Genomic DNA, 14,971 nt, shown 5'->3' on the forward strand with positions numbered 1-14,971 from the left:
CACTATGTGCAGAACACCACACCAGAAGGAAAAGAGATAGAAAGGGAAAGTGAAAACCAGGCTCCTTGACAGAAAGAGGTACGAGAACCAGTTTAAGCCAGCTGTATTCAGTTTCTCTGAAGGAATAACCCTAACATCATGAACCTTCTGCTTGTTTCTTTCGCACAGAGAAATTTCCAGAAGAATTAAGTAGAATAGGAAAGATCTCTACAACCAGATCAAGGAACTTTCTGCACTAACGAATGCAAACTGACAAGATATTGGCAGGGCAGGTGGGAGGGAGGCAGTTTGACCTTGTGCTCCTTGTTCCTCTGCATCCTTCAAAATTGAATGTATGCAGGAGACATCTCCAAGACCTGCTGATTTCTCAGTGCTGGCTTGCTATAGAGGCATTCCTTTTCCAAGGAACATAAAGGTAAAGGGACCCCTGACCATTAGGTCCAGTCGTCGTAGCCGACTCTGAGGTTGTGGCATTCATCTCGCTTTATTGGCCGAGGGAGCTGGCATACAGCTTCCGGGTCATGTGGCCAGCATGACTAAGCCACTTCTGGCGAACCAGAGCAGCGCACGGAAACGCTGTTTACCTTCCCGCTGGAGCGGTACCTATTTATCTACTTGCACTTTGACGTGCTTTCAAACTGCTAGGTTGGCAGGAGCAGGGACCGAGCAACGGGAGCTCACCCCGTCGTGGGGATTCAAACCGCCGACCTTCCTATGCCCCACAAATAACCTAGAGATGCATTTTAAATAAAAGCACACATTCTACTCATGTAAAAACACCAGGCAGGCCCCACAAATAACACAGAGGTGCATTTTTTTTAAAAAGCACACATTCTGCTCATGTAAAAACACACTGATTCCAGGAGTGTCCACGGGCTGGATTTAGAAGGCGACTGGGCCGCATCTGGCCCCCGGGCCTTAGGTTGCCTACCCCTGGTCTAGCCCTAAGCTGTATGGGGCAGCAAGGGATTCTGTGAACTAGAGGGAGACAGAAACTTCACCCACTGCCTGAGGGCTGGTGCCTATTGGGAACTGAGGGGTAGAATACAGGGAGAAGGAGAGTAGGAAGTGTCAGAGCCAAATACAGTGGTACCTCGGGTTACATATGCTTCAGGTTACATATGCTTCAGGTTACAGCTCTGTTAACCCAGAAATATTACCTCGGGTTAAGAACGTTGCTTCAGGATGAGAACCGAAATCGTGCTCCAGCGGCGCAGCGGCAGCGGGAGGCCCCATTAGCTAAAGTGGTGCTTCAGGTTAAGAACAGTTTCAGGTTAAGAACGGACTTCCAGAACGAATTAAGTTCTTAACCCGAGGTACAACTGTAATGTTCATTGCTTCTGCATCCTTCTTCCTGCTGACTTCTACAAGGACGACACTGAAGACAAAAGCGAAGAAAGCTAATGGGCCATACCACCCCATGGTAAGGAAGAGGGCAGGCAGGTGGGGACTGGAGGAGAGGCAGTGCCCCATTGGCTCTATCAGACCAGCCTGCACTGCTAAAGGACCTTGGTGTGAGGATGGTCACACAAAAGGTGGGCTTCCTAGATCCACTGGGGGTGGAGAAGGTAACTGAGGAAGCCACATTTCTAAAGCAGGGCAGATCAAATGCTACTAAAAAATGGTTTCAAATACAATTTCTGTAGGTTTATCATCCCAGTCGTCTTCCTGGGCAAAGCAGTCAGACCCTGGAAGGAGCCAAAGAGGAAACAGACATGTGGCAAGTGTTGCTGGACAGCTTCAGCCCTGCAATATTTCACTGCCAATTGTCAATCTCCATAAGGAACCCTGTCAAGAAGACGGGCATTTAGGATTCCTCCTTTTCTTTCTTGGTGTTCTTCAGAAGTTTAAAAGATCTAACCCTGCAAATTTGTTATCCATAAAGCTGGTTTGGTATAGGTTTCCCCATGAATTTATGTAGCAGAGAGCCAAACCCTACATGACTGAGGACCCTGTTTTTCAAATGTGTGCACAATTCCTTCATCCCCTCTGATCTTATAAGCTGTATATGTCCCTCCTGGGTAATTGCTTCTGCTTTCACCTCCCTCTAGAAAACAAAGGAAGACTGTCTGGGCTCACAGCAGTGACAGGAGTTTCAAATCAGCTTATTACGTGTATGAGGATGTCTGCTAGAAACTTCTCGTCAGCTCAAATACAGGATTTCTACTAAGTAGCCAAACAAGTTTTAAGTCTATCTCTCCCCACACACCCCTCCCCCCCTCTCTCTCTCTCTCTGTGTGTGTGTGTGTGTGTGTGTGTGAGAGAGAGAGAGAGAGAGAGAGAGAGAGAAGATAAAAGACATATTCACTATTCTTAAGCACAGTAAATTGATTGTCAACCAGCCAGGATCAACACTCAGGAAGGAATCATGTGAGGTGTTGGTGCACAATGTTACCGATGATGGCCCACAGGTAATAGAAAGGGCAAGCAAGTGCTCATTTGGGGAATGTTGTTAAGCTAGCCGCTGTTAAACTGTGCCTACAGACTCCAGATTTTGTGAGCTGAAGAGCTCTTGTGGTTTTTGAAAAAGGCTTTGCTGAGAAAGTCGGCCCTCTGCTGTCAGAGACAAACTAAGGGTGCCTACAGACATTTTTAAAAAGAGTCACATGGCCTTTTCTCCAATGAGGCGATCGCTCCAGAATGCAAAAGACTGACAAGCAGATCAAACAATCATTCCATCAGTTAGAGATTATCCACACTTACCTTTTGTAAGGCAAAGGTCTGCACTTTAAACCTGTGTGTCCAAGTGCTGGCTTGGTTTCTTTTTGGTTTTTGCCCTATAGCTTTGCTTGTGAAAACCCACTCTTTAAAGCTGAATTGGAGAAAATGGCAATCTGCAAAAAACCCAAATTGCTATTTGTTGTGCTTCAGCTTTAAAGAGCAGGTTTTCACGGGGAAAGCTATGGAGCAAAAAAAAAGAAAGAAAGAAAGAAAGAAAGAAAGAGCACTTGGACACAGAGCCTGGAAATAGCAAGGCAAAAGGTAAGTGTAGATAAGCCCTCTCCTCACCCCAGGCAACCTGTCCTGAAGAATGCTGAAGAAGCTCGCTTGAGACGTTCTAATACATGGGGAAGAGGCTACCAGTGTTATGCCCCCTACCTGCACATTCATTTTGTGTGGAATGAACACCTAGAATCATTACATCCCAAAGTGGGGTCCACAGCGAGTACAGTGGTACCTCGGGTTACATCCGCTTCAGGTTATATCCGCTTCAGGTTACAGACTCCGCTAACCAAGAAATAGTGCTTCAGGTTAAGAACTTTGCTTCAGGATGAGAACAGAAAACGTGCTCTGGCGGCGCGGTGGCAGCAGGAGGCCCCATTTGCTAAAGTGGTGCTTCAGGTTAAGAACAATTTCAGGTTAAGAATGGACCTCCGGAATGAATTAAGTTCTTAACCCAAGGTACCACTGTATATGCCTTCACCTTCAGATGAAGCTGATCTAATGAGCACCATTTGACATTATTTACTGACTTTTTGCAAGATATCCATGTTGTCCAGCTTCTGGAAACTTTTCATTTGCATAACTAAGGATAGATGCTTACAATATTTGTAGGGCAGGGACTGGGAACCTGCAGCTCACCAGATGTTTCTACAACTTGCATAATGCCTGATCATTGGCCACGTTGACCAGGACTCATGGGAGATGCAATCTAACAACATCTGGAAGGTCACAAGTTTGCCATCCCTGTCATTGGACCTTAAGTGGCAGGTCAAAAACCCCTTCTGGCCAATCAGGCGCTGTGAAGGATTTGCTTAATTAATGCAGTCCCCCCCCCTATTTGTTTTGGGTGGAGGGCCCAAACCACACATCACTTAAAGGGCTCGGTGGGGAAGCAGGGCTGAGTGCCTCCTACTCTTCTGTGCAATTTCCAAACAGGGACTAAGGAGCTTTGAAAATAGGGGATGTTGTTCCATTAGTGCTACAACCTGCACACATTCAAATATCTTTGTGCCAAACATGGATTTTTAGAGTTAATCATCTTCAGTCATAATTGTATTTTTGTTAATCAAGAGCTGAAATGAGTAAAACACAGGGTGAACTTTCTCATTGGGTTTTGTTATGCGAATTCTACAGTGTGCATCAAGGCCACATATCATGTTTTGGAAACCCTTTTAAAAAACACTCCAGGCTGAGTCAGATGACCTTGATCTAGGAATGTACTGAAGGTCTCACCAAGCCAAGAACAACACACTGCTCCAAATCACTCCACAGGCAGCTAATGTTCATAACTCCACATTAACAAAGTGGTTGTGTAAGGTCTGGAGACACACAGGCTGGTTGGGTTGACTAAAGGACGCTTTATATTTATCGACTGAATTATGGATCAGCCACTTTTCTACATTAAAACTTCCTTTAAAAAAATGAGCTGCAGATATGAATAATAGCTCATTAAACTTTAAAGCTAAAAATATAGCATAATGAATAACCAATCAACTAATAATAGCAACAATAAAGGCATTTGCAGCAGCGGGCACAGAACCAAAGCCTGTAAAACATATGTGATCAGAGAAAGCACTCTACCTGTCAATGGAAACCTCCTAGATATTGCCAGGCGGAAGTACCCTGCAGTTATTGCACTGCTTTAACACTGGAAATTAGATGACTCAGGACAAGGCCACAGACATACATTAATGTATTGTTACACACCAGCCTGATCTCTGAGCAGTGCAAGATTCCAGGGGTCCAGGCACTTACCTAGGGTTTGTGTTTCCTTTGGAAATGAGGCACAACGGATGCTGTGGTGACTTTATGATAGATGGTTTATTTCAGGGGTCCTCAAACTTTTTCAGCAGGGGGCCGGTTCACTGTCCCTCAGACTTTGTGGGGGGCCGGACTATATTTTGAAAAGGAAAAAAATGAACGAGGGACGATGAGCGGCGCGTGAAAGGGCTCCGGAGAGGGGCTGGCACCAACAAAGCCCAGCCCCCTTCCTCCTCTAGGCAGGGCAGGGAGAAGCCAGGAGGAGGGAGGAGGCGCCACCACTGCCGTGTGAGGGAGAAGGAGGGAGAGGGAAAGAGCTCGAGCGCTGGCGATCCACACACTGGCGATCCACGCAGTGATTCCCGGACTGTCTGTGGGCTGGATTTAGAAGGCAATTGGGCCTGATCCGGCCCGCGGGCCTTAGTTTGCCGACCCATGGTTTATATATAACTTGAGCCTAGATGGAGAATCCCAACATTGCACCCTGAGGGGCCTTTGCTTCTCGCAAAGAAGAAGAAGAAGAAGAAGAAGAAGAAGAGGAGGAGGAGGAGGAGGAGTTTGGATTTGATATTCCGCCTTTCACTCCCCTTCAGGAGTCTCAAAGCGGCTAACATTCTCCTTTCCCTTACCCCCCCCCCACAACAAACACTCTGTGAGGTGAGTGGGGCTGAGAGACTTCAGAGAAGTGTGACTAGCCCAAGGTCACTCAGCAGCTGCATGTGGAGGAGCGGAGACGTGAACCCGGTTCCCCAGATTACGAGACTACTGCTCTTAACCACTACACCACACTGGCTCTCATAGGTGCAGCAGGCTTGGGTCTGCCAACAGAGAAATCAGTCATGCTGTCTGTGTCTTCATTACAGCTTGTCTCAGCAAGCCCACGTGGTGTTCCAGCCCCTTTCTCCATCTTGCAAAACTAGCACTTCCTCCCTTGTTCTTCCTGATGGCTCCTCTGCCAGGTAATTTCTGCTAGGCAATTTCCTGGATATGGAAAAAGTGGTTTAAACTCCTGTCCCTACTGGACCTAAGGATGCAGGGGTCAGCAAACTTTTTCAGCAGGGGGCCAGCCCACTGTCCCTCAGACCTTGTGGGGGGCCGGACTAAATTGGGGGGGGGGGAAATGAATGAATTCCTATGCCCCACAAATAGCCCAGAGATGCATTTTAAATAAAAGCACACATTCTACTCATGTAAAAACACCAGGCAGGCCCCACAAATAACCCAGAGATGCATTTTAAATAAAAAGACACATTTTACTCATGTAAAAATGATTCCCGGACCATCTGCGGGCCAAATTTAGAAGGCGATTGGGCCGGATTCAGCCCCCGGGCCTTAGTTTGCCTACCCATGATTTAGGGGGTTGCTTAAATTCTAAGTCTTTACTGAATCCTGAAATTTTTAGGGGAGTCTTGCCCCCCACAAACTTATAACAGTATATATAGCAGCAGACAAAGGTATTCAGGACTCCAGCCATTTCTCAGAGCAACCAGGACTCAGAATCAATCTCAAGAGCTGACTGGGAGTCAGTGCAGACAGTTTGTTCACTGCAACCCCCACTGGCCACCAGCATTTTGCACTAGCCGAAACTTCTGCCTGCACTGTCTTCAAGGACATCCCCACATAAAGTACATTGTAGTAGTCCAGTTAGATTACGACTGTAGCCAAACCCCAGTTATAAAAGTAAACAATGACTGTACGGTGCTGACTACCAAATCAGCCCATTTTATGTGATTGTGTGGAGGCTGCTAGTAGTCAAGGTATGTGGAGAAATAAAGGGAAGTGGTAGACTGAGATATCCCCTTTTTTAGATAATTAAGGAAGAATCAGGTTAATCACAGCCCTGGGCCCAGTTTTAAGGCTTAAAAGCATGTGTGCTATTATTATTCAAGCTGAGAGATAGGTCTTTATTTCAACTAACTGTGGCTAAAGTTGTTCCCTGCAGGTGGAACCATGAACCAAAGATCCATTTTTTAATGTTGGCTTTTGATTTTATCTTGGCATTCTGCTGTTGCATTGTTTTATTATTACATTCAGTGCTTTTTTTCTGGGGGGACACAGGGGTACACATACCCCTAAACATTTTGTGAATCTAAGTTTGCCCTCATTGAGGGGCCACATTTCAATATGAATAGAAAAATGAGAGTGCCCCTAAACATATTTTTAGGGGGGGGGAAGCATTGATTACATTTGTATTATTGTAATTTAATTGTGTTCTGCTTTGGAAATCAGTACGATTGAACATCAGGCTAAAAATATAGCCTAAATGAATACAATTAATATATTAAACTGAACGGCGGCCAATGAAGCTCTTCTGGGTGCTTTGTTTCATACTAACCAAATATCAGGTCTGATGACATCAGACATTTCTGTTGCTGAACAGGAAGTGCACCTTTCTTTCTTTACTACAGGTGTTTGTCTTTTCATTAAATATACATCATAAAAGCTTGGGCTGCACAGGAGCAAAGCTTTATTTGCTCAGTGGAAACACAGCTGTTCTGGAAATGCATTCACAGTGTTCCTGTCAGACAAATCATATTCTCCCAGACTGAACTCAGTGAAAACCACTTCGCAATCATCCCTAGGGCCCCTTTTCAACCAAAAAAAATGCACTCTTTCTTAAAAAAATTAGACAAATCTATGTTTAAATGAATAAATGTTATATGCAGCGTTTCAGAAGAAGGAAAAAATAAAGACAGGCTGCCTGAGGCCTGGAGAGATGGGCAGGATCAGGGGAGGGGAAGTCTGTCAATTTAGGGCTTATTTCAGTATCTCCTCTTTCCAAATTTCTAGTTTGCCTAATTTCTCTATTAAGTTGTGTGAGGGGAAAAAGTGTGCTAGTATTCCTGTGCACTTCCATGCACATTTTCCCTAAAATAATGCACTCTTAGTGCTGCTTTCACATATGTATAATTTGTATTCACACTTTCCCACAATATACAATTCTTTTCTGTGTGGTTTGTGGTTTTTTTGGCTCGGAGAACTGCACTGCAAAATCAGAAGAAGTATGACTTTCAAGCATTATAACAATACCAAATTATAATACAATTGCTAATACCAATTGTTCAAATACCAAATTATATAATTTAGGTGGCCTCCCACGTGCTAGAATTGAGGATTTGATGATTTTCTATTTGGGTTGGCAAAATGGTGGAGAGATGGGAACTGGGATGTACCAATAAGAAGATAAATGAGCAGTTATACTTCCAATTAAATTCCAAGTCCTTTTAGCATTATTCAGTTCACTCCATAAATAATAAAGGATAGGGAAGAGTCCACTCTAAGTTTTCATCATAAACCTTTTGCAAAATAGAGCCTCCCTCACTTTCCCCCTTTTTTACACACACAGTTCCGTTTAATGTTCTATATTTATAATCCAGTTTCATCCCTCCTCACTTGTACATATATAATTTGAACTAACATACAAGCGAAGGTTGCTGAATCATAAATGTAGAGAATGGAGGTGGTTGGAGGATGATTGGCGGCTAACAGATTGAGGATGAATCCTGACAAGACAGAAGTACTGTTTTGGGGGGACAGGGCGGGTGTGGGGGACTCCCTGGTCCTTAATGGGCAACTGTGCCCCTGAGGGACCAGGTACGCAGCCTGCGAGTCATTTTGGACTCACAGCTGTCCATGGAGGCACAGATCAATTCTGTATCCAGGGCAGCTGTCTACCAGCTCCATCTGGTATGCAGGCTGAGACCCTACCTACCTGCGGACTGTCTCGCCAGAGTGGTACATGCTCTGGTTATCTCCCGCTTGGACTACTGCAATGTGCTCTATGTGGGGCTACCTTTGAAGGTGACTCAGAAACTACAAGTATTCCAGAATACGGCAGCTAGATTGGTGACTGGGAGCAGTGGCTGAGACAACATAACGCTGGTCTTAAAAGACCTATATTGGCTCCCAGTACGTTTCAGAGCACAATTCAAAGTGTTGGTGCTGACCTTTAAAGACCTAAATGGCCTTGGCACAGTATACCTGAAGGGGCGTCTCCACCCCCATCATTCAGCCTGAGGTCCAGCTCCAAGGGCCTTCTGGCGGTTCCCCCACTGCGAGAAGTGAGATTACAGGGAAGCAGGCAGAGGGCCTTCTCAGTAGTGGCGCCCGCCCTGTGAAACACCCTCCCATCAGATGTCAAGGAAATAAACTTTTAGAAGACATCTGACTTTTAGAAGACATCTAAAGGCAGCTCTGTTTAGGGAAGTTTTTAATGACTGATGTTTTAATGTATTTTTAATCTTTTGTTGGAAGTCGCGCAGAGTGGCTGGGGAAACCCAGCCAAATGGGCGGTGTATAAATAATAAATTATTATTATTACTATTTATATAAAGAAGCCATAGACTCCTCTCCCCCCCTCCACCATCTTTAACAGTGAATGAAGTCTTCTCTCAAGTTCAGACCTTAACAACCTTGCAGCTGTTTCTGTTCCGCAGTTTATGATCTCATCTCTTCTAGCATGTGCCTGTACTTTAGTCCAAATTAAGCTCTAATTAACAGGAGAACCTGTTTCTTAATGGCAGTGGGGGGGGGGGTTGGCAGGCAAAGTGCTTTTGCACTCAGCCCCTCCCACATTCCATGCCAGAGCGAGAACCAGGTACTGAGATGAACTGTGAATGAAGCCCATTCCCCCCTGGCTCTGGGGGAAACTTGCAAGCATAATTACCCTCAGTCATCCTTGTTTTTCTTTCGCCAACAATCTCCCACTATCATGGAAGCTGCCACCATTAAGGCAGACTGGAACCGGAAGCCGAACAACAGCACTTCTAATACAGTCTCATAATGGGTCAAGGCCAACCAAGCTTCCCTGTTTGGCTTGCCAAGGTTGTTTGGGCCAAACAGGACAAAATAATCCCCTGGGGCAGGGACCACAGAAGAGGGCCTGGCTTGAAATAATGAGGGAGTGATGGAAGCATGTTGTTGGATGTTCTTGTTATTTGTAGTGCTCCAAGGATTGGTCCATCTTGTTTGGATTGATCAAGGGAAAACAGATTGGACTTGATTACTTTGTACTCTGATGGACGTGGTGGTTATTTCTCTCCGATTGGTCCATCCCAGTTCCCATCTCTCCACCATTTTGCAAACCCAAGTAGAGCTTTTTGCCCAAGATCGAAAGCCAGACATGTATGTTACATTCCCTCCAGCAACATAAATTTTACTCAAAGAAGGTAGAACTAGATGCCTGGTACCTCAACACATCAGGGAAGTTCTGGATTGTGATCATTAGGGGAAATGATGGTTATTATTTATTACACTGTAATAAAAACACACATACTTTGTTATGTGGAAAAATGAAGTCATATAATACATACAGATTAGCTTCCCTCCTATCAATGAGCAGGAGCCTTCACTAGTTAAATATTTCAACAAAGTATACTGAAGTTCTGCTCATATGAAAATTATTATTTGTTAAATTTGTACGCTACCCTTCAACTGACAGCTGGTTAATCACCAAGTGTACTTTAATAAGCTGACATCCTAATTAAACATCCTAGTTAAACAACTAATTTCTGTACTTTCAACAGATATTGCCTGCAACAATCTCACTTTTTAAAAATTTGAGGTGGGATTACAAACTATGGAAATGAAATACATTTTGGCAATCTGGGGAGGGCCTGGGAGCAGAGGCAGGCAGGCACAGAGGAGAAAAAGTCCACAGAAAATGCTCTGCCCAAAGGGCATATGCAGCCTCAAACAAATTGCATAGCTCCCTTCCCTTCCTGAAATCCCAGGAACTTTGCAGTGGCACTTGTGCATCTGTCATGAATGAGCCAACCCCCAGGAAAGGTTTGCAGCCAGCCCTCAGGGAAGGGTTGCTGCCAATTGAAGGAAGCAGCCAGGAACAGAGAGGGTTAACTGCCATGCAGGGTGAGCATCGTCCCCGCCCCTTGGAATGCAGGCTGATAAGGCAATGGCAGGGAGCCAGCTAGAACACAGTCAAAGCTCACCGGAAGCACACACAGGTGGGAAAGAGTTAAGAGACAGCCTCTCAGCGAATGGGGAAGGGGAGGGAGCTGACCCCATCTCTCCGAGGTCTTGGCGAATGGGAGGGCTCCAAGATAGGAAAAGAAGTACAAAATGTAAGTTCAGTTGCTTCTGGTCTCGCTGGAAGCAGTTATCAGAAGGGTCATCATGATTAATGAGAATGGTGACATGTTAGAGCCAATTGGAGAACTCTGTTTTTGCAATAAATCTTCCTTTTTAGTTAACCACGCTTGCTATGTTATCAAGTTGGAAACTGGGACTCCTGACAGCATCCCTCAGCTGTTGGGAGGAAGGCACATGAAGATGATTGTCCCTTTGTACCTTCCATCTTCCCCATCACCATCCTGCTCCCCTCAGCCTGCCGCACATCTGAGAGTAGGGCAATTGTGTGCACCGATCAGCTGGGGACTGGGAAGAAGACGAACAAGCGATTTGCTGAGATCCTACATTGCCCCTCCCCACTGCCCAGCTGATTGGGCAGTGAGCTGTCCAGTTGAAGAACAGCCTTTACCAAAGGTGTCATGGGCTTTGAAGATGCTCGAACTCAGGATGAAAGGGAGAAACGTGCTAAGAGGAAGGCACGCTTGGCAAACCCTCACCGTGATCAGCTTCTGCCTGGAAACCTATGTCCCCACTGTGGAAGGACGTGTGGATCCAGAATTGGCCTCCACAGTCACTTACGGACTCACTGTTAAAACTGTGTTCATGGAAGGCAATCTCACTTGGCTACGAGTGATCAAAGAAGAGGAGCATTGTCGAGTGGTGTACTCCTCAGCTCTGTCCAGGACCAAACAACTGGGCTGCAGAGACGCGTGAGAAGCATAGCTATCAACTTACAGATTTGAAAATAAGGGACCAGCAGCCTCGAAAATAAGGGATCAGCAGCCAAAATAAGGGATTTTCCCGGCACAGGTATGTTAAACTTGGGAGCCCCTCCGAGCCAAAGGCAGAAAGCCCAGCCAGCAGCCAAATGAAGCCTCAAGCGCAGCAACCCGGCAAAGGGGATGCAGCAAGGAAAATCACCGTCACCTCTCCGCTGGGAAGCGCTGAGCAAAGGCGAGTCCCCAGGCAACGTGGCTAATTTGATCGGCACAAGGCATGCAAGCTCCACCCCCCAGTCGTTCTTAGACTCCTTGTTGGGTGAGCAACGCAGCCAAGCAACACAGTTGGAGCCTCCCTCCTCCCTGGCTGGCAGGGAGGGAGGGAGGGAGGGAGAGGAGCTGCTTCCTTTGAAACCCAGGAAATTTAAGGTACATCATCAATAAGGGACAGCAGCAGGACATGGCACTGGGATAAGGGAGTTTCCCACCAAATAAGGGACGGTTGACAGCTATGGTGAGAAGAGATCTCAGCAATCTCTTCATATGTCTTCTCCCCACCTAGCTGATGAACATGCTGAAGCTACTGCGTGTGTGTGTTCATAAAACAGTTGCTGGGGGGCAGGATTATATGTGTGTGTGTTTGCATGCATATGTGGCCCCCAACTCACTGGCTCATCCTCATGTGGTAATCAGGGCCATCAAAGTTGGTCCACCCCTGATTTAAGGTCCCATTACTGCACACAGTGGTACCTCAGGTTAAGAACTTAATTCGTTCTGGAGGTCTGTTCTTAACCTGAAACTGTTCTTAACCTGAGGTACCACTTTAGCTAATGGGGCCTCCCGCTGCTGCTGCACAACCACCACACGATTTCTGTTCTCATCCTGAAGCAAAGTTCTTAACCTGAAGTACTATTTCTGGGCTAGTGGAGCCTGTAACCTGAAGCGTATGTAACCTGAAGCGTCTGTAACCCGAGGTACCACTGTATAGTTTAAATCTCCCCTGCACTAAAACTGCACACCTGATCACCCTCATATACGATAGCAGGCCTGTACAGATGGAAACACAATTCAGCCTACATCGCAAATCAGAAAGCAAGAATGCAGGTTTGAGGTTTTCCACAATCAAGCGAGATATCCATTTTACAAAGTATAATAAAATTTCCATTCTCTATTACACCAGAGCCAAAGGACCTTAAAAATGAGACGTCTGCCCAAATTATAGCCTCACAAATGAGAGGCATTATTATGTTGAGGGACAGATTCCAGCCAGGCAAAAGAATTCAGGGAGGGTGCAGAATAGAGCTGGCCTGAGAGAGTCCCAAGGGTGAGATGGAGAGGCCTGAGAGGCCATATTTAGCCCACAAGCTGGATGTTCCCAACCCCTGATATAAAGGCTATCCTGGATTCCCCACTATGTAAGGCAAAGGAAGCACAAAACAATAGGTTTACATATTTTTTCAGGGGTTTTTTAAAGCAAGTACTGTTAAACTAGGGTTTAATGATTAGTGATGGATTAGTAGCTAATAATTATGGATGAGGATGAGGATCATGTCGCTCTTTTGATCCAGTAAAAGTGATTGCCGCATCTGCTCTTTGAATAAGGATGCTTGCGATGTCTCTTTCATGGCTGGTGCAGAAGCCGAGAGCTGGAGCCAGAGCTGTGCGGTAGGTAGCCGGTTTTGCTTCAGGCGTATGTACCAATCTGACATGTCAGGGAACTGCCATCAGAGCATCAGGTGGTGGAGGGACTCAGGCAGGATGAAAGAGACTCAACTGCTGAAGCAGGGACCAGCAGGGGGAGGAGTGGGTCTCTGAGGGAATGCGAGCAGGAGGGAGGGCTCAGGGAGGCTTCCAGCGAGAACAGTGGGGAGGTATCGGAGTCTCCCATAGGCAGACCCACACCTCGCAGGAAACTGTCACGCCGTGAGTCCAGGAGACGCGTTTCCGTTAAGGAACTTCTTTGCTGGAAACGCTTCCGCAGACAGCCACTGTCGGACTCTACTAGTGACTAGAGCAGACATGTCTGAGGAGCTCCGTCACACACGGAGGTTTGTGGGGTCGCACAAACTCTGAGGGAGCACGTTTTCACGCACAAGCAGCTAATCAAACCCTCACAGCAGTCCGACAGTCTTTGTACGCTGCCTGTGCAAGAGAAGGCATCATGAGCGAACCAACCGGAACCGGAGGAGCAGGGGCTGGAGCTGGTCCAAGCTTGGAAGATAGATACCGAGCGTTGGAGGTTCAACTGGCCCTGCAGACGGCGAGGTTGGAGGAGAGAAGGGCTCAGGATGCAGACAAGAAGGGGAGAGCCACGCAATTCCCCAGAAAGGTACCAGGATTGGTGCAAAAATTTGGGGGGGACCCCAAGGACTACCATGCTTTTAGGACAGAGATGCAATATGCCCTTAATGTGCAGTTCGATGAGTTCCCTGATGAGGAATCGCGAGTTGCTTTTGTAATTGGGCATCTTGAGAAAGGGGCGCGGGACTGGGTTCGACCCCTAATGGCAACGCACAATGACATACTAAAGGACACAATGAAGTTCTTTCGTGCAATGGATATCATGTTTTCCAGCGATATTGAGGAAGGGGTGGTGCGCAGACAGCTAATGGCTTGTAAGCAGGGAAGTCGATCTGTCCGTGAATATTGGACTGAGTTTACCATGCTGATTCACAGACTGAGTTGGGATTTATCGGCGGCACCCGTTCAAATGCTATTTGAAGAAGGTCTTTCTTCGGGGGTGAAAGACGAGCTGGCACGGAGCCCCAGGGCGGAGTCTATGGATCAGCTGACCAAATCTGCGCTGACCATAGGAGCGCGGCAGGAGGCAAGAGCCTTGGAGAGGCGGGAAGGGAGAGGGGAACGTTGGAAGGAGTTCCGCATTCCAGACATTCCTGAGCCAGCTTTCCCGCCGGCAGAGCCGATGGAAATCGGAACAGCGCGCGCGCGCGCATTTTCAAAAACCAGCGAGGGAGCTAAGAAGGAGGGAAAGGGCCCCCGGAAATGCTATCTCTGCCAACAGCCAGGCCACTTTGCCAGAGTCTGCCCCCAGAGGAAGGAATGGCAAGGGATGGTGGGAGCTGTTGAGGGGGGAGAAGAAGGGGGAGCGGAGCAGGTAAAAGCCAACGCCTGGTTGCCACAATTGGGGCACTGCAGCCAGGCCAAAGAGCAGTGAAAGTGCCCGTGCCAGAAGCTCCTCGACCTGCTCTAGTGATTGAAGTGTCCCTAGAGCTGCAGAATGGGCACCCCCTAAAAATAAAGGCGCTATTGGACTCAGGCAGCTCCTGCAATTTTATGAGCAAGGAGTTTGCTGCTGAACACCAGATACAGACCATCCCTTTAAGCAACCCCCTGCAGGTGACCACGATTGATGGCAGGGAGTTGTTGGGAGGAGGAGTCCGCTTGCAGACTGTCCCAATGATAATGAGGGTGGCAAGGCACACAGAACTGATAGCGTTTAA

At 46.8% G+C, this 14,971-nt stretch overlaps 1 protein-coding gene across 4 annotated transcripts in view; it reads right to left on the minus strand.

The window, feature by feature from the left end:
- Positions 1 to 9,472: 9,472 nt before the first annotated feature.
- TSPAN16 (tetraspanin 16) overlaps positions 9,473 to 14,971 on the minus strand; it is a 38,545-nt gene continuing 33,046 nt past the window's right edge. For 3 of the 4 annotated variants that reach the window (XM_083483218.1, XM_083483215.1, XM_083483217.1), the window contains exon 9: positions 11,937 to 13,212. In XM_083483218.1, coding sequence (XP_083339344.1) covers positions 13,195 to 13,212 — 18 coding nt within the window. In that variant the 3' untranslated portion in view covers positions 11,937 to 13,194. Of the gene's footprint in view, positions 13,213 to 14,971 lie in introns of all 4 variants that reach the window. The other variant, XM_083483216.1, reaches the window with a different exon arrangement.

This window comes from Podarcis liolepis (assembly GCF_965112155.1).
Source record: "Podarcis liolepis genome assembly, chromosome: 17".
Classification (NCBI taxonomy): Eukaryota; Metazoa; Chordata; class Lepidosauria; order Squamata; family Lacertidae; genus Podarcis; species Podarcis liolepis.